The 24,348-nt window shown below is 41.9% G+C and overlaps 1 protein-coding gene across 9 annotated transcripts in view; it reads right to left on the bottom strand.

The window, feature by feature from the left end:
- Positions 1–8,249: 8,249 nt before the first annotated feature.
- ephb3b (eph receptor B3b) overlaps positions 8,250–24,348 on the bottom strand; it is a 60,993-nt gene continuing 44,894 nt past the window's right edge. For 2 of the 9 annotated variants that reach the window (XM_028586852.1, XM_028586853.1), the window contains exons 9-16: positions 23,719–23,771; positions 23,214–23,432; positions 20,916–21,163; positions 20,131–20,346; positions 18,831–18,980; positions 18,220–18,419; positions 14,710–14,865; positions 8,250–12,545 (exon numbers count right to left, since the gene is read on the bottom strand). In XM_028586852.1, the coding sequence (XP_028442653.1) occupies positions 12,437–12,545; positions 14,710–14,865; positions 18,220–18,419; positions 18,831–18,980; positions 20,131–20,346; positions 20,916–21,163; positions 23,214–23,432; positions 23,719–23,771 (1,351 nt within the window). In that variant the 3' untranslated portion in view covers positions 8,250–12,436. The remainder of the gene's footprint in view (positions 12,546–14,709; positions 14,866–18,219; positions 18,420–18,830; positions 18,981–20,130; positions 20,347–20,915; positions 21,164–23,213; positions 23,433–23,718; positions 23,772–24,348) is intronic. The other 7 variants (XM_028586855.1, XM_028586856.1, XM_028586857.1 and 4 more) reach the window with 5 other exon arrangements.

The following is a 24,348-nucleotide window of genomic DNA, read 5'->3' as shown; positions in this document are numbered from 1 at the left end:
GGAGATGTGACCCTCCAAAGTGCTGTAAGCAGAGCAATTTAGCAGCCAGTGGCACGAAAATAATGCACATGGGTCAACTGTTAGGAATGTGTGTGTATGGCATGTAATACTAATAGGAAAAACCCATTCCATCACAAACAAATGTTGCAATGCAATTCTGGCACTTGTGTACGTTGTTATTTGGTGGTTGTCTTACAGGTAACAGCAATAATGAATTGTAGACAGACTTTTGTGTGGACATAACCCATATCTAATCGCAAATGTACATGACCTGTGCACTGAATCACTACATAAAGTAGCAGGTTGAAGATAAGTGGGTAATACCCCAATAAAGTTAAATTCATTTAAATTAAACATTAACTTGATCAGTTGATGCATTAAAGACATTGTGTGAGATCCTAAAGGTGGATGTCACCTTTAATTGCCATGCAGCCACTGCAAAGGCAATACCATAAATATGATATATTCATCAAGGGTTAGAACACTGTAGAAAATCAAATCAAAGTAAAATATGAAACACAATGACATGCACATATTGTGTATGGAATTAAGTTGAATGGATTTTTTTATAGGGTGCAGGTGCTGCTTCTTTTCAACTCAGTGGTACACTGTGTGCCAGGGGACTGATCTGTCTGTGAATGTCTTCCAACTGTCTGCCATGCCTTTCAGCCTATGTGATGGTTTTTATCACATCACACAGGACCACTGGAGCATGTGTGGTAGGAGGTGTGCTTGTATTGTTGTTGTCAAGCGTGTCTAGATTTTTTTTTTTAATCCTTTTTTCTCCTTCCGTCACAGAGGGATGGTGTTCATATGTCAACACAGCAAAACCATCTCCTCTAAAGACACTCACACGTTTGCAGCTGAGTATGAAGACATGAAAGTAAACATGAACAGCCAGAGGTAGGACCACACACAGTGGTAAATCTCTATCTGGTGCAAGTGCAACCATCTGAAGGATGTAAAATGTTGTTGCAAGGAGTTGACAGCACATGATGTCAACATTCTAAAGTCACTAAAATGTGAATTTTATTTACTGAACTAATTTTGACGACTATACTACACTGATTGTTGTAAAAACAACAATAGCTGACAATCACTGTCACTGTCCACACCAATACTCAAAAAATATTAAGTGTAGGATTAAGGGGAGAAGGATTAAGAGTAGATGAGAAAAGCAGAACAAACAGGACATCACTGCTGTTAAAATGCTCTTACAACCAATTTCCTTTAAAGTCTGACATTCTTTCCTCTGCTATTAATACTTGCAACATAGTACTAGATAATACTGCCTCACAAATTAGCACCTTCTAATCTTATTAAAGAAGCTGAGTTTATGGGCAGCCTTTGATGTGTGAAGCATAGCTTTTATTTCACATTTTCCATGTGTTTAATATGACGGCTCTAACGATCTAGAATGTAATGAGAGGCAATTGCCTGCGCTAACTATGCCTCTATCGAAAGCCTTTATTGTTCTTCGTTGGACACCATCTACACCCTGATAGCGCACTCTGCTAAATTAGGCTTGATGCAAATCTTTGTTAATGAGCGATATGTGAGCACTGTGTATTTAGGCTTGTCTCAATACAGCTATTAAACACAACGCTCACTGGTTTAGCATGAGGGCAACAACTATCCTTAAAGCGTGAATGTCTGATTAGTTTATTTAAATCTGTGTCTAGTTTAACAGAATGATGGCTTCTCTGTTTACCAGCTGTCCTACATTTCTGCTTTCACAACTGCCCTCCTCCTTGGAAAAAGAGGACACATTTTACCCAAGATGCATCACGATCTGGCCTTTGTATGACCCCCGTCCGCCATGATGCGAGCGTCTGGCCGCAGGCGGGTCATACATCGGTCACTTTTGTCCAATCAGAATCCTCTGCTGTGACCGAGTGGCTGTGATTGGTGCTGAGCCCGGTGACGCTATCGGTGTAGCGTCGCAGAGCGAACGCAGCAAACATAACAGCCAAAGGAAGAAAAAAAAAAAAAACAGACATAACATGGTGAGTCTCTTAATCTGTGAAATCGGACAATGTCCCATTTTTCATGATTCATCTTATTTTATTGGACAGAAAGCGCTTTGGTGTTCCTGCTGCGTTTGCCTGACATTTAAGCTGCACTTTTTTAGCCTTGGCCTTTGTTTCGTGACAAATCTGGACGACTCGTACTGTTTACAGGTCATTGGCAGTGCGGAGAGGTGAAGCAGAGTTTGTAATGAGTTGACACTCGGTTCCACATAAAAACACCTCACTGGCCTTCGAACCCACACAGCTGCGCAGCCCATAAGAATTTTCGCACATTAGCCAACACCCCCCATTGCCTCACTTTTGTCTGCCTGCCAGCTGAAATTAGGCTGCTTCACTTTGGCCTTGTTAGAGGTCCTTAGTGAGGTCAAGGGGTAAGACTGGACACCTGATGGTAGGCGTAAACGACTGGAGTTTGTGTGTGAACAAAAAATGTATTTGCCCCCTTGATCAGACTTTTATGGGGTCAATTGTGTCCAACATTTGTCGAACTAGTGTAATTTTTTTCAGGAAATAAAATCTCGATTTGCACCAACTTTTGTACCGTACCAGTTCAGCACACGTATGAAAGAGGTTTTTCCAGCTGCTGGAAACTGGTTAAAGATAATGGTTCCATTTTCCTCTTTCCATCTATCTTCCACCTCACCTCAATTTAAACTCCTTTGTTGATGCTTTGGGTTGTATGGGGTGATTATTTTGCCCTCCCATTGATTGCGTGATGACAACATTTTCTACTGCTTTAGGCTGCATATTGGGGTGTTCTGTGAACCTGTTCAATATTTTGCTCGTGGAAGGCACAGGAAAGAATCGGCCCATCATCTGCTTCAACATATCTCCTTTGGTGGTCTTCAGGATAAAAAATAAAGTAAAATTATCAGCACCAAATATTTCCTTGCATTTTGAATTCACAAGGGAGTTTTTTGTGCGTTTTTGATCTATTATTGATAATATTATTATTATTATTATTGCGGTTTTCAATTTAATTTTAATTTTACCCTGCTGCACTTATTTTCTAATGTGAACATAGGAGTGTTGTACAGAGCAAAAGAAATATGTATTAATATGTGTCAACATGATCTGAGAGGAATTTATTATTATTATTATTATTATTATTAATAATAATAATAATAATAATAATAATAATAATAATAATTATTATTATTATTATTATTATTATTATTATTATTATACATTTTATTTGATGGTACGTTTAAAGAAACACTAATGCCTAATATCATTGTATTACAGTCAAGAGTTAATTTATGGGACAACTGTAGCGAGGAAATGAAAACATTTAACATGTTCAAACACATTTTTGAAAACAACATTAAATGGGTAAGAGATGGATAATCGGAGCAGGAGCATAGTAAGACAGAAGACAGGACATATAGGTTGTTTTTGATTAACTTTTTAACTTTTTAAACTTCACTGATTTGTGTTGCTTTGTTTGATTTATTCTGATGAATTTGTTCTTGTTTTGTTTTGAATGTTTCATTTTTGTTTGGTTCGATTTGATCGTGTGTGTATGGTGAACACTGACAAAATATAAGCAAGGGCTAGGACTTGAAGTATTCACTTCTTCCTACTCTTTTTCAGACATGAAATACTTAATTATGTCGTTTTCTGGGTATTATTGTTTTGTTTTCTTACTTATTTTTTTTTTTTACATGTTCAAAATAAAATCTAATCTAAAACACAGTACTAAGGTGATGCAACGTGTCCACATATTCAAATGACTATCCTTGATATATTTTCAATTGATAATAATTGATAGTATAAACCTCAGTAGAATTAATATACATCATAATATTGGGTATCACTTCAAAGGTAGACAATATGTTGATTTCACAGAAAAAAATAAATATGTTTTGATGGGGGAAACTACAATCCTCAACTGAATTTTCAAGTGAGAAAACAAATACTCTGTTATTAGGCAGAAGCTGGGAGTTCGCTTTTTTCAACTCCGTCTTATTTTTCCCCGGCCCTCTCAAACTTCCTCACACATGGGAGACAAGCGTGGTTTTCTCCCTCTGTAAATCAAGGACAGTGGGGAGGACGAGGTGTGATTGCTTTCACAACCAGGAAGTAATCACACCAGACCTGCCACAGCTCTGATTAAGACTGATAAATATCGACAAGCAGTTAATGAGATGTCAGGCAGGAACAAGGCCCTTGCCTTCATGCCTACCGATGACACCAATCGAGAGGAAAAATGACCTTGACTCGGCGATGTCATGACCATCTCTCTGTGCAAAGCACACGCTATCAATTATCTTTAGTTGGTGAGCCAGATTATCAATGGTGCAGCTGAATTATTCACATCAAAGAAATAGTGGCCAGCAGATGCTTGTTTTGAAGTTATTCTTCATGAGTACGTCAGCTAAACTGAGAATGATTGTTGTTGTTCAGAAAGATACGTAGTCAACAAAAAGGCTCCTGCAGGCAGGTCAATTAGCTGATTAAATGATTATCACATATATTTCTCTCCTATTGACTGTGCTGCTCTACAAGTCAACGCCCATCCTTGAGCTTAGAGTCTTAAACATCAATAAATTCAAAGAGGTACAGATTAACATTTCCATACTGAGATCATTTGGTTTTGGTTAGCATAGTGACACTGCACTGTTTTATTTATGTAAAGGAAACAAGCCTGAAGCCTTTTACAAACACTATAGTGCACAAAAAAAAAAACTCCCCAAAAGACACACAAGCCTGCTAGACGTCTGCTGAACTATGATGAGGACACAAGCTCAGCAGGGGGGCTGGAAGAAAGCAGAATCATTATCTCGCCGAGCTTCGTCTATGCATTGCTGTATGTGTGAGCTCTTCTCCCCTTGGTAGCATGCCCACGTCAGTGCGGTTTCATGCTAGGCCCTGTGATTTATGCATCATTGTGCTGGTATTACGCTCCGTTTACAGTGAATTAAGGCTCTATCTTGATAACTGCAGCCATGAGGACATCTTATCTTTCCACGGCGGCATTTTGATGTGCTTGTTCAATGGCCTCGCCGTACCTGAAGGCTGCCATACCTCTTACATGTGGCAGATTCCCACCAAGCGTCCAGCTTTGACCCTGAACTCCAGGTCACCCCACGGTCCCCGGGTGTAGTCCTGTCAAATATTGTTTCCCTGGCAGACATACTCAACCCATCAGACAGAAAGACCATGCAGCTGCACCCAAACACCCAACAATAGGATGCTTGTTCTGGGGCAGAAAAGGTCGGTCCCCTTTTTGAGGAAGGGGGCGATGTGAGCGGGTGGTCAAATATTTCAGGGGTTTTAGAAGGGAAATAATCCTTTGTGATGTTCCTTTGAATAGAAGCGATCGTCGGGAGCACTGGAAAAAGTTAAAAACACGTTCTTTCACTATAGAAATATTTATTTACTTTATTTATATATAGCTATAAAATATTGAGCATTTCTATGTTCTGCACAAACCACTTGACTATTTCTAAAAATGCTTTATATTAGTTATGGTGTGTAATACTAATGGTAACCCATAGCTACTTTTTAATTCATTCATCTACAGTCATGACTGTCTAAAAGGCTAAGACAAATAAAGGAAGAAACATGCCAAAATTGTTGCAAACATAATGAATGTATTGTTAAAGTAACTGTAATTAATCAAATGCCAAAAAAACCTGGGAAGTGATAATCAGTTCAATCAGTCTGCAACAGAGTGCATGTGTTGAAAAGATGGTGTGGGGGTGTTGAAGAGTGGTATAAAAAAGGAGAGGAAAAAAACAAAAGCATGGTGTTTGGAGAAAATCTGGAATGAGCTAAGCAAATCAAAGGGGACATTTAATTAGCACTGTCATGACAAACAAACTGATAAAACAACAAGACATGTGACGTATCACACACTAAAACTGAAACTCCACAGATGACCATTCCAAATGAAACTGAAGGAAATGAATTACACATTTTGTAACTCTTGTAGGCATATCTCTCTGATGACTCATCGTGCCTATTCCTTTATTTCTTTTTCTTTTTAGTTGGTTTAGTTTGTTCTTAGTACCTTTAAATAAAAAAAGGAAACAGAGGTGCAGACAAACACACACATGCACAAAGGCACACACACTTCTTTGTTGGAAGTATTTGCCAATTAGCAAGTTGCGGGCTTGGAGTGGTAATTAGGCTTTCCAGTCCGTGTACAGCTTAGCTGAGACAGGTCCGAAGCTAAATGCCTCGCTATTTGTCCAGCAATTATGTCAGGTCCCCATGTCACAGTACAGACGTGACCAATTAGCTGTGCCAAGCTAAAGTGAAAGAGAGGGATTATGGCAGAAGAGATGGGAGAGCATGAAAAAGTAGAGAGAGAACTGGTGAGGGGGTGTTAGTGGGGAGCTCGTAAGAGGGAGGGATCGTCTGTAGGGAATGAGAGACAATAAAGGGAGACAGAGTTTTGCTTTGGAAATGAGGGGAAGGCGTAAGTAAGGAGGGGTTAAGGGAGCGGATTTCTTTTTTTTAATGTTGCTGTGTGATCATGTTTCGCATTGATCCTCGTCCTGACCGACATTTGGCTAAGACATGCTAATTCATTGCAATATTTATGCTAATGCGCCCTTACTGACCAAGCAGGGATAAGAAATTGATCTTAATTGACGTCTCAATAATTCCCCCATCGCATTATATGGCATATTTTGACGAAACAGGCCCTTATACAATCAATTTTCTCCAGCTTGGAGTAATGTGACACTATGTCAATAGCTGTAGGCAAGTATACAGTGCTCCAGTTCATCTTGGCATTGGTCCATATTTACTTCCAGCTGACAGATTATACTACATATCGAGCACTGAAGGAGCAACCGCTATCTGGGCTAGTCAAAACAACTCAAAACCGATGATATGGTCCCCGGTCTGTCTCAGGATGCATACAGTAGTCATAGTTCATTTTGTTTCTTTACAATGGGGCTTCTAAGTTTCCTCTGCCAAAGTGGTGCCAAGAAAATGCAGATTATTTGTCCGTGAAATGCTGCTGGACCTTCAATACAGTGTGTTCGTCACCTGACAAAAACAGTGGAGAACAAGGAGCTGTAGAAGTTGGGGAAATTTGAGATGAAATTTATTCTGTCTGCTGCAGCACAAAAAGAACCCACATAATCCTCTGTTGAAACTTCTCCGAGCACATCTAGGGGGGAGCGTTTCAAAAATATCTGCTATACCCAGACACCGAGACCACCCGTTCCAAGGCTCTGTATTTAATTGGACAGGGAAAGGGAGAGCCAGGGGACAAGGCGAGGGGCGGATGAGGTAGAATCTATGATCTGAGCATCTTTCCCTTTTTTGCCGGGAAAACAAGAGTGTTGGCTCAGTGCCTGCAGAGATGAGAGGAGTTCATATAAATTAGTGGGCTTAAAAGACAATATGGGGAGCTTTGGTGTTGCATGGCATTGACATGGCTCTATGGATTGCAAACGTTTTGATTTGATAGTCACGTGTCTTGCAAACTTTGTGAGGCTGAGAGCAAATCAACCCTGTTCTGATGGTAACTTTTGCAAAATGTTATCTGATTTGAAATTAGCCTCTGGTCACATGTGCAATTTAACTTCAGTTTTATACATCTAAATTTAGCAAACTACTTTAGATTAGTGGTCTTTAACTTCAATAAGGAACTTAAAGGAGCATTAGAAATACAAGAACTCTGGGTAACTTGTCCCAAGGATCGATATCCATTCATCAGCTGCCTGTAGCTATAAAGATGAAAGCTTTACACAGCATTACAAAAAAAAAATACAGACATTGTAACTCTAAATATCCTCAGGCTTTTCCAAGGCAAGGGGGATAATGCAGGCTAAACCTGTCCATGCTAAACCTGTCTGAAACACATCAAATCAGAGAGATTTGGATGAAAAATGAACATCTCCTACTTACAGGTACACTGAGCACATTTATAGAAATATGCAGTTAAATGTGGTAGTGTGGTATGTTTATCTGAAGCAGATAGTTATCTGAACTGAGGCGTTGGTGCCACTCTATCAACAAGAAATGTTATTGTGGGTGAAAAACTACACAAAGTTCTGGTAATGATTATTGGAGCGAAAGACGGCCATAAATGATAAGCAGTTGAATTGATTGTGTTTGTCTTGGGGAATTACTTGAGAGGAGAACGTGTGTGTGATTATGTGTTGGCATTGGTACCTCATGGAAGAACAATTAACTTTAAGTCCACATGATTAATTTATCATTTCAAAACACAACATAAAGACTCAGGAGATCGGGTCACATTTCTTAAATAATTTAATTGCAAAAGGGTCTTTTAAAAATATTTCTACAAGAATGTATCATCATTTTTTAGTAATTCGTTGTGTATGTCTGCACCATTAAATACATCGTAATGCTTTTCAAAGAGGAATTGCATTTCTCAGCACTTTACGCCGTCCCCCTCACCCCCACCCCTCGCAGTTCACTATACATGTACAGCACTCTCTGAAACATCTCACTGCCTTGTATGAAGAGAGGGTTTTCAAAAGTGACCAGAAGACAGATGTGGAGTGAGCTTTTTTAGAAGACAGAAGAAAAGACAGTACTGTATATATTTATTTAAAACAGACAACTGAAGAAAAGAAAGTCAGAGAGTTGGAAGTGGAGGGGTTTCAGGAAGGGTGGGTGTGTTTGACGATCTGTGGAGGCTGTAAGAAAGGTGGAAGGAATGTTGGGAAAGTTTGAATCCTATTGGCACACAAAGCGACAACCACATCTGCCAAAGCCTAAACTCTGCTGATCAAAGTGTTTCTGTATAAAAAAGCATTCCTTTTGTTTCACACACGCGCACACACACACACACACACACACACACACACACACACACACACACACACACACACACACACACACACACACACACACACACACACACAAACATAACTAATTTCAGCAATGTGTGCTGTCAGGAGGAGTTTCTTTCCTCTGTGAATGTTAAATATTAAATACTCCCATGAATGTGTGAAAAATCCACTTAAAGATTAATTGTTTGCAGTTCATGTGGCAGCGGTTTAATCATTTTAAGATGAGCAACAGTACCAGTTGAGCTCATCACTCACGGCCAGTTGACTTTGGAGAACACAACTCCAGACCCCAGCGCACCATGTGCACCTCATCAACAGTTCATAAACCTCAAAAGCGCTGCCATTTTTCATGAGTGGGCATGTCTGCCATGTGATTGTGTTTAACCCCCATATGCCCCCCCCGCTCTATTTTTATGCTCATCAACTGTGTCGTTTTTGGTGCCACATGCAATTTTGCAACAGTGACTTAGCTGATTGAATGATTGAGCTGAGTGCAGGAGACAGTACTATTGTATATTCCTGGGAGACTTTGGGTAAAAGTGAGCTTCTGATTGCATTAATTCTGCTCTTGTCTCATCTCCAAAAGTAGACTCTGTCACTCTTTTCCAATCAACGTGTTGTTTTGCTTTGGGGAGAAACAAAATAATTCTGCAGAATGACATCAAGAAAAAAAATGTTTGCTCATGTAACAGGCACTTTCAACACTTTGTCATGGTGACAACAAATCTTGCTAAATATACCTGCGCTTCTGATTCTCAGCCATGAGACTTATTACCTGTATAGTTTGAGTACACAACAGTTAAATTACTACTTGATTGTGCCCTACAACTGTTACAGTTTAGTAAGCCCTTAACAGAGTGTACTAGTGAAAAAGTCTTTGTGACAAAAGATGAAACAATATAAAAGAGGAAACACATTGTTTTGCATAATATCCTTTCATGGCTTTTGAAAGGACTTAAGAGAAGCTGACAAAAGCAATATGGGAAGACACACTGCATGGCCACTAACATCACGCTATCATTACACACCTAACTAATAATATTCACATATTGCATTGATTAGCTCCAACCCTAACAATATGGAGACTGTCTGGAAAATCACACCAGTGGTACATCCCCATCCCTTAATCCACTACCTTCAAACACCCCTCTGTGAGAAGTGCAAATAGTATGGTCTCCGTGATGCAGCTGCTATCATTTAGGATGAGGGGGTCTGCAGATTTGGGGCTGTCTGCTTGCCAGGGCTGTTGATCCTGCACTGTACTAATCACGCAGCAGTCTGAGCTGAGACAGGATGATTGCAGGCCAGACAGGAAATGAAGAGAGATAATGATAGGTCAGTCCACCGTATGTCTGCGCTCACTGCCTGCTCGTATCCTCGCAATGCCAGATTGGCAACTGACCTGACAGACAAAGACCAATAGGTTTCACTTGACAGCTCTAGATTCACTGATGAGCATCCTGTTGCAGGGAGGCAAACTGCAGGTTGAGTGATGGAGCGATTTAAATGATTGGCAGCTAGGCTGCATCATCTCTGGACCTTCCCCCTAATGACTCCTTAACTTCCAAGAAGGGGGGGATTGTTTGAGGCGATGGTAAATAAGTAAAATTAAAACCTAGTTAAAGGGAAGCATTTGAGTGGTTTGCAGGAAGTTGGAAAAAATGTGCCTAGAAGATAAATAGTAACAGCTTAGTGCTTCACAGATGTTCTTCCTGTTGAGAATGAGAATGGATTGGGGATGCTTAATATCCAGTTCAGGTGGCACACACAGACTTGAACACATCTACACAGACACTCACACAAAAATGGACGGAGAGCAAAAGGGTGACAGTAGTTGTTCATCTTCTCCTCTCTACCTCCTGACTTTATCCATTCTCTCGCTTCTCTCTTACTCTGCTTTCTGTTCATTTCACTCTAAAGCAAACATTCCACAACAACACTTCTATTTTGTCAAAACACCACTTTTCTTTTGTTATTTATCGTGTTTTTGTTACAAAACATGTACAGGCTGTTTAGAACAACAACAAAAATACAATATCCAATTTATATGCAATTTCTTATGTTTAATAATCAGCAATTCATTAGGTGAATCCTCTTGGAGTTTCTCTTTCTTCTGATTGTTCCAAGTCCACTGTCCCAAATACAGTCCATCTGGGTGTTGGTGTGGGGGGCGGGGGTTGGAGGGCGAGGTACAAATAAATACATAGGGCAGGATGTCAAGAAATTAAAACAATTTTGATTATTTCTAAATCCAGATAATAGTAAGTAGAAAGTAAGGTGTCCATCATGGTTTCTCTCAGTTTCATCATGTTGCATATATATATAATTTTATATATATATATATGTATGTCCTAAGTTCATTTTTTTGGACTCAATAAAAAAATGTTTAACAGTTGTCCACAGAATATAGCGTAATTGTTTCAGATATATTTGCTCCTTGTCACGGTTCAGTTCATGCGTTAATTCTCCACGGTGGCAAATAGCGGAAGCTGTATTGTACAGTATACTTGTGTGCAACTTGACACACCCGCACATCCAAGCACACTTAATCACACATACACGCACACATGCGCACGCACACATACAAAAACGCACACAAAAGGCCAACTGGTCTTTCTATAGTGTTGCCACAGTCCTCGTCTCCCCCTTAATCACATATAGCGTCCAGTGGGGGTTACTTAGGTTTGACCGGCCATTTTGAAACCACAAATCTCCCAAAAAATGTGTAAGAAAGCCACAAAAAAAGGTGTGTGGACAAACAAAAATAATACACAGTTGATGAGCAGGTGATCCCAATCTGTGGAGCTATCCTGAGTCACTTCAGGTCGGGGTGAAGAGTTCATCTGGTGACCTATTGAGGATTCAGCAGCCAAAACGTGTGTCCAAAATGTGGCTGCCCTACTTGGACCTTTCAGACCTCTGTCATCCTCTTGACCTTTGACCTCAGCCCATCATATATCCTCTTCCACCACCTCACCCTTTTCCAGCAAGTGCCCTTTTAGATAACACACCTTCAATATGAAGATGGAGAACGACACACACGTGCACAGTAAAACAACTTCTATCAGGGAAAGGATAGTCCTCCATCTTCTGTGGGCTCCGAAACACCTGTTATTTTTTTTTTGTTTAGTTTTATGTTTTGTTCACTTATTTATACCAGGGTGTTCATTCTTTACTATATATTACGTCCATCAAAACTGTGTTGAGAGGTCACGGGGAGGGGCTCTTGCGTGAGGATCAGAGTGTGACATTCCAGTTACAGGGCTAAGGCCAACCTCACTAAAACACACATGCATGCAAACGTCAACCCACACCAGAGCTGGTGAGGCACGCATGGGATATAAAGGGGGCTAACTCTTCTTCCTCTCGAATACACACAAATTCTGATTGGATGGAAAAAGAAACTATGACGAATAACAAAAAAGCAGGAACAGGTAATGGAAGTGGTAGTGTAATAAAGAAAAAAAAAAATAGTCAGAGGCACTGCAAGCCAGTTTCATAGCGTCTAATTGGCAGAGATGGGTCAGGCAGCGAGGGTTTCCAATAGCTCTCTCTGGCACAGTTCCTCCCCCTTTTCTGTCTGGCTGTCCTTCGACTGCATCTGTCTGTGGGTCCTGTCGCTCACACCTGGACAGGAAGTGTTTGGTTCATCTGTAGTCTCATGTCCTGAATGCTACCGAGAATCTTCTTCTGATGGCCGGCCAACGTTACCCCTATCCGCAGCAAGTCCCTGTGGAGTGAGAAGAAAGGAGAAGAAAAATGAGAACAGGTGGCTCAGTCATAAAAAAAATAAAAGTAGACAAACATCACATGTCTGAAGTTGAAGTGCAACATTCACTTTTCAGCCACAAGTAAACACACTGTACCAGGTGGGACAGCACTTTGTCAATCCCCCATAAAATGGCTTCCAGAGGGTATGTCAACAAAATGTGAAAACTCATCCAGCTATAGTTAATGGTGATCGTAATGCAACATACTTCTGTTGCCTGGCAAGTGGGCAAGAGGAGTGGAGTCAAGGGGCCATAATGTGATGGTTAATGATTAAAGAGCAAACTAAGCTACTGTTCGGCAGCTGGCAGACTTCACAACGTCCACACCAGCCTGCCACTTAGCTACAGAAACAGGGAAGTAGAAAATCCTCTCTTTTTTTTGTATATTTGACAGATTACTCAGTAAGGAGCCTGTCATTCATACTCCTGTGTCAGTATATGAGCTTTAACTTGTTAAAATGCCACTGTTAAAATATCCAAGCAAATAAGACTAGAAAGTGTAAATGAGTCTTTTAGTCAGCAGCTACAGTGTGATCTTTAGAGTAGAGACCTTAACCTCGGGTTGAGGGTGCAGTGGGAAAATATGAAAACTGTTGACATACAGTGGACATTACTACACCCTTAAAAAGGCCAGGGAGAGCACACCTGCTCTGGCCGTCATTAGTCAGATGGCATAATCTAATCATCATGGCCATGTTGGTTTAACGCTGTACAATTATATCACGAGAACCTCTCTTTTCCGCTTGCTTGTTTGATTTCCCAAGTCGATAGCTGAGGAGAAAGCAGACGGCGTCTGGAGCAGCGATTAGCTGACTGTTGGGGCTCTGCCACAGTCTGCGTCCTCTCCGTTCAGTCATACACACACTCAGACACACAAATACTGGATAATCTAATATTACATGCAGGCACCATACACTCTGCTTGTCTAAATGACTTTGTGGCCCCATCCATTTTAGTACAATTAACTCATGAGCAAACACGCACATGCATGTAGTAGCACACACACACACACACACACACACACACACACACACACATCCACACTGCACATCCATCCTCTCCAAAGCCAAATAAGGGCACAATACCACAATTTCACACAAATAAATAGTGTTTCTTTTTGTTTTTTCATATTTCGCCATCCCCATCAGTGTAGCGATGGAGGATGAAATGATAATAAATGGGCAACATTAGAGGAATTACTGGCCATTAAGGTCAACAGAGAGCCCCAGTACACCACATCTGTCAGCCTGTCCAAATTGAAACAAATTACCCCCACCTCCGTTGCCTATTATGCAGCTAATGAGGATAATTTATTTATCATTATAATCCTAATTCATTTATTTGATCATCACTAGCCTTCAATTTCCATGACTTCCATTACATCATTTCCTGTTTGTACACGCGGCAGAAGGTGGGTGACCCATCAAGGTAAACTGGAGATCGTAGTTAAGTAAGCAGTGACGGGTGTTTGGTTAAACATTGTACTACACTGTTAAATTGTGTATTTGTCCATTGTGTCAGATTTGTTGGCTTCTGAAGCAGGTGATTGTTATTAATCTCCTGATTACATAAGCCTCCCCGTTCTACAGTAAACCTATCCTGATTGGTCAATTGCATATCAAATTAGAGGAAAAGCATGGAGGATCTTGTGTTTAACCCATTTTTGTACTACTTAATATCTCTCTCTCTCTCTCTCTCTCTCTCTCTCTCTCGTGTCTCTTCGCAAGTTGTGTTGCCAGTAAATGTCACATTTTCCTTTTTTTAAACTAGTTTTCTTTATACACTACGTGTACATAAATACTGGAACACATAACAGTATAAAAGGTGATACTGTATGTCTTCAAAGCATGATTTATCTTTATAGCACAACAAACATACTTATGAAATGTCTGCTTAATGTACCAAAGTAAAATGTGCTATTTTTTCTTATTCTTTATGTATGTTCTTATGTATTAATTTCTTGTCTGAGCCTAATCAGAGCCCCGTTTCCACATCTTAACATGTCTAATTTAGACTATTTTTATTCCCTCAAGGTCAATCTGTACAACACTAATTTGACTCTCAAACTCAGCCCAGTCAATCACTTTAGGCCTGATTAGCTGAATCCACTCCCTCTCCACTCACTCTGCTGTCATCTGGGCCACCAGGTCAAAGGAAGCAAATCCGGCGTTGACGAAGTTATCACGGTAGCGGCTCATCTTGATGGCGTCCAGCCAGTCCCCCACAGTGGTGAAAGTGGTATAGTCTGGCACACAGCGGTCAAGCAAGGGCTGGGATACCCTACATTGGGGAGAGGGGTGGGAGGAGGGAGAAAGAGAAACAGAGAGAGAGAGAGGGTTTAGGTCGTCACTCTACTGCCTCTACCGGCCAACCTCACCCCCAAACGCCCGCCGCTGAGCGCCACCTCTCCATTTCTCCACCTCTCCTCCTCTCTTCTCCCCTCCCCTGTCCTCTTCTCCACATGTAAGGAGTTGTGTGCAGGGGGGTGGTTGGGGTGGGGGGGTCACTTTTATGACTGTGGAGAGACTGGCTGGAGGCTTGGGTGGTGGGTGGTGGGTGGTGGGTGGTGGATGCTGGCGCTGCAGCTGGTGAGGCAAGGTGATGTGTGTTCATAGAGCAGATGTCAAATCTGGTCTTGAATGATGACTACACACATCGAAATTTACAAGGAACCAGACCCTGGAAATATCTGTATAGCTCTCTTCCTGTTTGCTGAATCCTGTTCTTCTTGTTGCAGTGACATGTCACTGTTGTTGTGGGGACTGACGAAACAGAAAAAACCCACTTGAAATTCAATCTGAGTGGTTGTACTGAGTTGCACCACTTACTGTACAAATCAGTGGGGGGGGGGACTGTCAGGGCCCTCTAGGCACTCACAGAGGGCCTAAGATATCCCAAAGAATAGTGTTGAAAAAGTTGTCAATTGTAATTTTATTTTATCAATACATATTTCGACAATCTAAAATTCTAAACAAAACATGTTTGGGGAAATAAACCCTTTAAACCTGCCTATTTAGTTTGTATTAGAATGTGAAGGGTTAAATTATTTAATTTGTGTTAGTGATAATACTCACTCTCTCTGTGCTGTTTGCTAGCTGCATTGCTAAGGATGGACTGGCATATTAATTTTTGTTTCAGAACTAACTTTTGCAGTATTAAAAGAGAGGACACAATGAGATAGGCTGCTAGTTTGCTTTTTTTCCCAATGAGGGAAGGAGGGGGGGTTAGAGGGCCAAGGTTTAAGAGTCATGGTTCGCTACTGCATACAAATGTGGTTTGAATCTGATCTGAGAAGATTGGATTTCCTGCAGTTTTTCCTGGTCAGCTCAAATCATTTGAACATGAGCTTAACTAGTTGGTTATTAGCCATATGCTTTATAGTACATTGTCTCAGGGTGTGTTTGAACATGTATGCATATGTTCTTCTCCAAGGTTGAATAGACAAAAAGGTAACACCATTCCACAGAAGTGGAAAAACATTCTGGGAAAATGCTTCATGACAATAAAGAACTATCTGTGGAATGTAAACACAGATGTGTGCATGGTTGACTCATGAACCTGTGGACACTGGCAATACACGAAAGGAGTGACTCACAAACCTGTGAGTGTGTGTGTGTGTATTTGTGTGTGTGTGTGTGTGTGTGTGTGTAATCCTGAAAATGTGTGTGAAAAAGTGTGTTTTGCATGTTTCTGCACACCTGTTGACAGCCCAAAAGGGCCTTTCTAAAGAAGAACCTAACCCTCTGTGCTGATCAATGCTGTAGATAGAGAGGCCACCTTGGGAGTTTTAATAAAACTGTGCTACAACTCAGAGAGAAGTGGAGCGGATGAACAAGAGAGGAGGTGGAGGTGGAGGGCTGAGGCAGGTAGGTGCGGGGAGCTGAAGGAGGAGAATCAGATGAGGGAGCAGCCAAAGAGAAAGAGTGCCACTGTCTCCCCTCCTCTCTGCTCTGTTGATCCCTGTCATCCTTTTTGATGGCATTAGATTCATTAACAATTAAAAGAGGAATGGAGAGAGAAAGAGGGAGAAAAGAGAAAAGGCATGGAGGGGGAGTTAATAACAGTGATACAGAGGCTCCATTGAGTGGTGAAGATGGAGTGATTTTTAATAAGGCCTGTGCTTCGGAGCCCAAGGCCTCGGGCTGTTGTTAACACCAGACTCTGGCTTCTCTTAATGGAGTATTGTTAGTCCTCCTCCTCTAAAGTTTGCTTCAAAAGGGTCCAAGCCATTGCTGGCCACATGTGAGCCACAAGCAGAAACACAGCAGGAAAGTAGGGTCATATTGTATGCTAGCTAGTGAGACAGTTACAGGCCAAGCCTAAATTCAAAATCAAGGGTTGGGACTGTCAGTGTTTCTCCAAAGGGTTATGTCTGTTTTTACGAAGTTTAGAGAGTGTGAATTTCTGTATTTACTTAAATAAAAACACAGAAATGACTCATGGCACTAGTGCCGGAAACCTAACATCAACAAACCTCAGTTGCTCATTCCACTTTACACCTACAATGCAATATGCAGTCATGTCAAGTACACATAACACACACAACCAAAGGACTTTGATCCCAGACAGTGTTAGCTAACCTCCAGCCACCCTTCAATGCCGACCAGGACGGCGCCATCATCTCTCACTCCTCCCTTTTTTTTTTCTTTGTCGGCAGGAGGCCACCTCTCCACTGGCCCGTTTTAAATCTCGTTAGTTGCTAATTAAAAGGCGCTCCCATCTCTTTTTTGCATCGTCTTAATCGAGCTAATTAACCGCAAGCTTAATCTTCTAAGAACGTCACTCCGGTGGCCAACCGAGACCCTGGTTTCCCCCCTGAGCCTAAACCAGGATTGTCTGTAGCCCTCCCTCAGGACAGAAAGACCCTGATGCAGGGACAGATAGGTAGGTCATCTTCCTCCCTATGGCTCCAACTCCACCACCTTCTATCCTCCAAATTCTTTCCAAGAAACAGGTTGCGGAGGAAGTTAGTGCAGCTAAATGTAGATGTGACATCATTGATTGAGCTCCCGGTTGGCGGACGAGTTGCTTTAAGGGCTGTCTATTGAGCGATGGTAATTTGGATTTGCATAATGGCCCAGGCTGCATTTGTGAGAACTAAAGAGTTGTATGGGAAGAAATGTGCACTTTACAGGAGTTAAGAGATTGTTACAGCTGAGTCAGAGTGACTCACAAACACAGTATATACTTGGATAGGGACTATTTGCACAGTGGAAATCGTTATTGCGGTTGCTCTGGCTCAGCTGCAAATGAAATGGCTTGGCCAGTAGTACTCTCACTGCTGAAAAGTCAAGTGACTTCATTCAATAAACTAATGCCCTATTACTGTAGTTCATCACAAGAGCCCAGCAGGTCTCCTCAACATATGACCGAAGAAAACCATAGCATATTTTTAGAAAGCAATCAGCACTAATATCCATGATGCGATGACCATAATGATTCTTTATTGCTCTTTATGAAGATCACTAATGCACCTAATGAAACTCAACAAGGACCTCCAGCAAAACTAAGAGAGTTAGTTCTATAATCACAGGCTTCACCGAGCATACACAAGATATGACATTTGCGTTAACTGTGATTTTGCGTTTACTTAATGTGACCAACATACTTTTATATTAGAATATCACAACTTACCCAGTAGACTGTGCGCTGTTGGTGACCACCTTGAGGCTGGCAGCATTGCGGATAAGCTTATCCAGCGTGGCCACAATCTGGGTGAATTTGGGTCGCAGGTTCCTCTCTTTGACCCAGCAGTCCAACATGAGCTGGTGCAGTGCTGTGGGGCAGTCCATGGGTGGGGGCAGTCGATAATCCTGCTCCACAGCATTTATCACCTGAGGAAAGGATGACAGAGAAATCACAATCACTTCTAATCACAGAGTACGGTGTTGAGGGAGAACAGAACACAAGGAGAGAGATGGGTCGATGAAAATAGCAAGTGAGGGAGGACAGAAGAGGATGAATGCGGGAAATGATGGAAGAGTCAGAGATAAACAGGAAAAATGCTTTAGGCAATGCATAGAAATAAGGGCCAGAGAAAGATCAGCTTTGAGTGGTAGTTGTGGGTGGGTATGTAGGGAGAGAATGGCTTTTAAACAGTGATGGCAGAAGTGGTTGAAAACAGTTTTTTTATATGTACATTTATATTTTTTAGGGCAGAATGCTACTGTTTAATACTTCATATTTCAACAGAATGCCTATGCTTACAAATTATTAAATTCAACAATATCCTCATAGCAGCTTACATCTTGATTGCTCATGTCCCAGTACGGCCGCTCGCCATACGACATCACTTCCCACATGACGATGCCGTAGCTCCACACATCACTTGCCGAGGTGAACTTCCTGTAGGCAATCGCCTCGGGAGCCGTCCAGCGAATGGGAATTTTCCCTCCCTGTGGATATGCGAATGAGTAGGTGAGCATGAAATACTGGAGGGATGGAGCACAAACACAGAATCACACACATACAAGAGGGAAAGAGAGGGTGAGAAAAACACAGTCTAAGGGAAGTGTTGATGCACAACACATGGGTGCATGCTGTAGAGCCCAAACACACACATACACAAAAGGTTAGTAACAACACAGTTACAGAAAATGACACAAACACGTGAAGCCAGAAGAATATTTAATGTGCTACAAACTGTTTTAACATCGATATATCACCATCATAGAATCCTTTCATATAACTACCAGACAAAGTGAACTGGGGGTGAGGTGATTGGTATTTCATGCCAACAGTGTCTCTCAAAGTTAAGAACACACTTCCCTATTAACACCATTGCTTCCTGTCACCAAGGGACTTGCCATTGTAACATACTCAGAAGGCTTTAGATGAGTTGCCCTGGAAGAAGAGAGCCCTTTTCCTGTTTTGAGAAGTCACCAGACCAACACAAACTAGACTTCTGTATACAGGCCAAAGGAGGTTGCCTATCTTTGTACTAGAGCTCAGGCTCATTTATGACAATTATGCTCAATCTCAAAGGACCCTATCCTATGTGCCTTGACCTGCTTTGCCAATTTTACTTATTTGTGAGATGTGAGAGTCGGAGCGAGAATTGAGCTTACTTATCACACATTCCAGTAATTTGTCGGCTTACCAAATGTCTGGAAATCTACTACAGCTTTAATGGAAACACGCAGCAACATGTCCAGATAAAACATTTTATATAGCCACCATAACAATTCTGCCCTTTTGAGCTACTTTTGTACTGAAACATTAATTTAGCTGCAATATATATATTTAATCCATTGTTTCAACTGTTCTTATCTTTACTACTTGCACCTGCCATCCACAGTGAGACATAAAGTCCCTGTCTAACCATAATGGTCATGTGGGAACAGACTTGATCTATTTTTTGTTTACACTCATACTTGGCAATGCTATGGATTCATTTGTAAAGAGGACTAGAATTAACATAACGGTGAAGTATTGATGTTAAAATGTTACATGTAGCACCTTTAAACATTGCTTTGAAACATGAATACACACATACACATACACATACACACACAAACACATACACACACTTCTACTCTGACTCACCAGGGAGCTGGTGTAGGTGGGGTCTGAAGGGTCATCCTCGAGGAAACGAGATAGGCCGAAATCAGACACCTTACACACCAGATTACTATTGACCAAGATGTTACGGGCAGCCAGGTCTCTGTGCACGTAGTTCATGTCTGACAGGTACTTCATGCCTGCTGCGATACCACGCAGCATGCCAACCAGCTGGATCACTGTGAACTGCCCGTCATTGAGCTGGCAAAGGAAGAGAGAGAATGACAAGGATAGATTGGATTGTAGATCAAGGTTGCATGTTTAAAGGGATATATGCTTGTCTCCTTTTTACCTTTATTTGTCTTACCTGCCTTTCTTTTTTCAATGTCTCTTACAGATTGTTCTCTTCATATGTCCTCTTGCCTGCATGTTTCATCTCCTATCACTTCACACTGTAACTGTTTTTCTCTGTTCTACCTATCCATCCTGTATTCCACCCTTCCCCTTTCTCTGGCAGACAATGTATGATGTGACTTTGAGGCAGTGATTCATTGTAGACTGAGCTCTTTGTAAATGTCACCAATCACCCGAATGCAGCATTTGTCAGATAACCATTGTGGGCTTTGCTGCAGAGCTTAAGAAGACCCTTTATGGCTCAGAAGAAAGTGAGATAACAAGAAGCAAGATCAAGCAGATTTTGGTGGGCTTATTTGCAAGATAGTGTTGCATTATTGATACAAATCACAGATACATGTTTTATAGGGAGTAGCTATTATTAGATGTATTCTTGTGTGTAATGTGTTTGCGTGTGCCATTTTTGTTCTTCTCACCCTTAGGAAAGAGTCCAGGGCTCCATTCTCCATGAACTCAGTCACAATCATCACTGGCCGACTCTTGGTGACCACACCTTCCAGACGGATAATGTTGGGGTGGTCGAACTGGCCCATGATGGAAGCCTCAGACAGGAAGTCTCGCCTCTGGCGGTCAGTGTAGCCCACTTTGAGAGTCTTGATGGCTACGATGATCTCCCGGCGCCCAGGTAGTTTGAGGCGACCGCGACACACCTCGCCAAACTCTCCTGCGAGAGCCCACGTGAGCCAGTCAGAGAAACGGAGAAAGAGGAATAGAAGGAGAGAGAGAGAAGGAGGGAGGGTAGAGAGGCATCAGGGAAGAGTGGAGGAGAGTGGGGGAAAAGAGGGGAGAGGGGACAGTTAACTGGTTAGAACCAAGGAGCCAGGAGGGTAGCAGGTGGGACAAGGGGAACTGCAAGAGAAGCCAGGACTCTAGGCCAGTGTCAAGGGATGGTGGTGATGGGGGAGCATACAATGACTGTGTGCTGTTAAGCTACTGATTAAAAGAAACAACATGGTGAGTGTGAGACATGATGGCGAAATGTGAGAAGATGTAGAGTTGAAAAAAGCGCATGTTGAAATGTAAAACAAATGGGTAAAGCAGGGTGACAGTGTTTGAGTAGCTGAGGGGGACAGAGAAGGAATGGGGCAAGGATCTGGGCGGGTGGGTGGGGGGTGGAGGGTGGGGGGTGGAGGGTGAAGGGTGGGGGGTGGAGGGTGGAGGGTGGGGTGCTAAGCTTCAGGGTGGCTGGAGAAGCGGGCACAGGGGGAGGAGATAGGTGGGGACAGAAGCTTGGGGGTTCTTGAGGTGGTGGATGCTTTCCGTTTAGAGTCTACACCAAGCGTGTGCAAGAACGCAAGAGAAACAAGGTGAATGGAGCGATGTGGGGGAAGTCAGGGGAGAGAGGGGCAGGGATGGAGGAATGGAGGGATGGATTGAGGAAGGGGGAGAGGAGAGGAGGGGGACAGGGAAGACAGGGTTTGAGGGTTCGTCACTTTTAAGGCGAATGCTGGGAAGCGACGGGTTTCAAGTAGTAGCCTCAGAAGTAGAAGAGCTGTCGTAGCAGTAGCAGTAGCAGTAGTAATGGTAGTAGCAGAAGCAGTAGTAAGGACTCCCATCTCTGACATCACGTCCTCCATTTTGGTTCAGATACAATGCTAAGAAAAACTCAACTTCAATCGGCACAGTCCTGCAGCTTTTGAGCAGAGATATTACTATCAAATATATTAAATACATAAAATATTTTACTATCTACAACATCAAGTGTTAGGGAGGGGTTCTAAAAGGTGGGGACACAACCACATACTGTAATGCCAGGACAAGGGGTTAAATATAGTGCATCCTTAAATAAAGATATTCTATAGACAAAAGAGGGCAGGGTCAGGGACGGACAATCCTGGAGAAGAAACATTTTAATATCTTATGCCCAATCCAGATGGGATAAATATTTCCGAGGGATACAAGAGATAAATATTAGCCATGCACCTTGGTAACAGGAATTGCTTTGTACAACCCCAGTCATCCTCAGGCTACTATACATAAAACAATTTAATGTAAGGTGGACTATTTGATAAGCCTGTAGGGTCAGATCGGCTTCCAATAACAACTGTATGTCGGTGACCAAGTAATGGGTTAGTATAAAATTCTTGCATTACACCTCTCAGAACTCAAATGCCGGTGACTGCTGAAATTTAAAAATGGGAAACTGGGAAATGCATGTGCAAATACTCAAGAGTTACATTTAAACACAGCATGTCTGTACAGGACGTGAAAAAAAAATGGGAGGGCCAATAAGTGTGCCAATAGGGATGTAATTAATACTAGAAGAGATATGAAGAAAAACCACACACATGCGCTCGGACAGGATTAACTCCCCTAGAGAAATAAATCCTGTCTGTATGGGGCTGTAGTCTTGCATTGTGCAAAATCGGCTTCAGTTCAAATCAAGAATATTTTTTAATCGTTTAGAAAAGAAATTTAGAAAGCATCTCTCTCTCTTCCAGGATTGGGCTCCATTTTAAGAACACGGGTGAAATGATAATCCACCACACATAAAGGTATTACAGCTACTCTAAATGCACATAGCATGGTAAACAACATAAGGGTGCTAGGACTGTGAGTGACGCTAACTTAAAGAGGACATACTGTAGCTTGTAATGCTTTAAAACATAGAGTGCTGGAGACATCTGTAATACAGGAAAGGGGTTCCTAAGAGATGGCGAGTGTGGGAGAGGAGGGAGCAAGGAGAGGGCTAGCGATGAATTGAGTGAAAGTACCGCTTGGTGTGAAGTCCTCTAACGGTATGGCCTGGAGGTGACTAGCAGTCTTCCCCCTGTAGCTCAGGAGCTTTGGTGGGTTACCTGCGCCAATGACCTCCTCGATCTTCACGCAGGAGACGTCGATCTCCTTGGCAAACTCGCGCACGGCCTCGTTGGGGTCCTCATAGGTGAAGGGGTCAATGTAGACTTTCATTCCCGGCGTTACTATAGGGGATTCAGTGGCAAGAACAGGAAAGTGAATCTATGACGTCAAACTAAATTTCAACACTATGTAAAGTTCTATAAACATATTATTTTATCAAATCAAAGTATGGATCAAAGCAAGATCATTTATTATTGTTTCACTAAATGATCAAGCCAATTCATGTTATGTGAGCTATTCTTTAATGGTTGGTGATGCTCAGTCTTTGCTAAGTAATAATGACTGAGCGGGAGTATAGGAATAATGCCGTTGGAATGTGAATAATGCAAAAAGGTGGGGCAGCTCAGCAAAGAGACTTACTGTACTGCTGCAGTTTCTCTGTGTATTCCGACTCTGAACCATTTCTCTGCTTTCTGTTGAGAAACATCAAAACACAAACTGAGTCACATGGACTCCACACAGCAGGGTGCAAATACCAAAAAGAAACAAAGGCGGGAGGAGAGCACAGATCCCTAATAATGTCTGCGGAGATGTAGCCACGCTACATTGTGGCTTGGGGAAAATGTTTTGCCTTTTTGCATTAGAAGCGAGGGATATAATGTAGATAAAGACTGGATCAATGCCTTGTGGTAAAATGATTCAGACTTGGGGACTGTAACATGAGTTTTAACAAAAAGATATCGTACCATTGTCTGAAGCAGCAAGTGAAAGCCATTCACTCTCGGTACCCCCAAAACGAGCAGCCGAGACAAAAGCAAATTCAAACAGCAAGCTCAGCTGTCTCTCCTTTCTAGCCCTACAGACATCACATTGTTCATTTCAATTTAATCTGCCTCTTATTTTGTCTTCATGGACTCTCTCTTGCTGTCATTCTCTCTTTCCATTTTCACCATTTCTCTTTTCTTTTTCTCGTTTACCCATAGAACCATCATCTTCCTGCACGTGTCCCTTCTGCACCATAGGGAGGGGGGGGTGGGCACAACGAGGATG

This window comes from Perca flavescens, chromosome 9 (assembly GCF_004354835.1).
Source record: "Perca flavescens isolate YP-PL-M2 chromosome 9, PFLA_1.0, whole genome shotgun sequence".
In the NCBI taxonomy this organism is placed as follows: Eukaryota; Metazoa; Chordata; class Actinopteri; order Perciformes; family Percidae; genus Perca; species Perca flavescens.
This window is presented reverse-complemented; position numbering and strand designations above follow the sequence as displayed.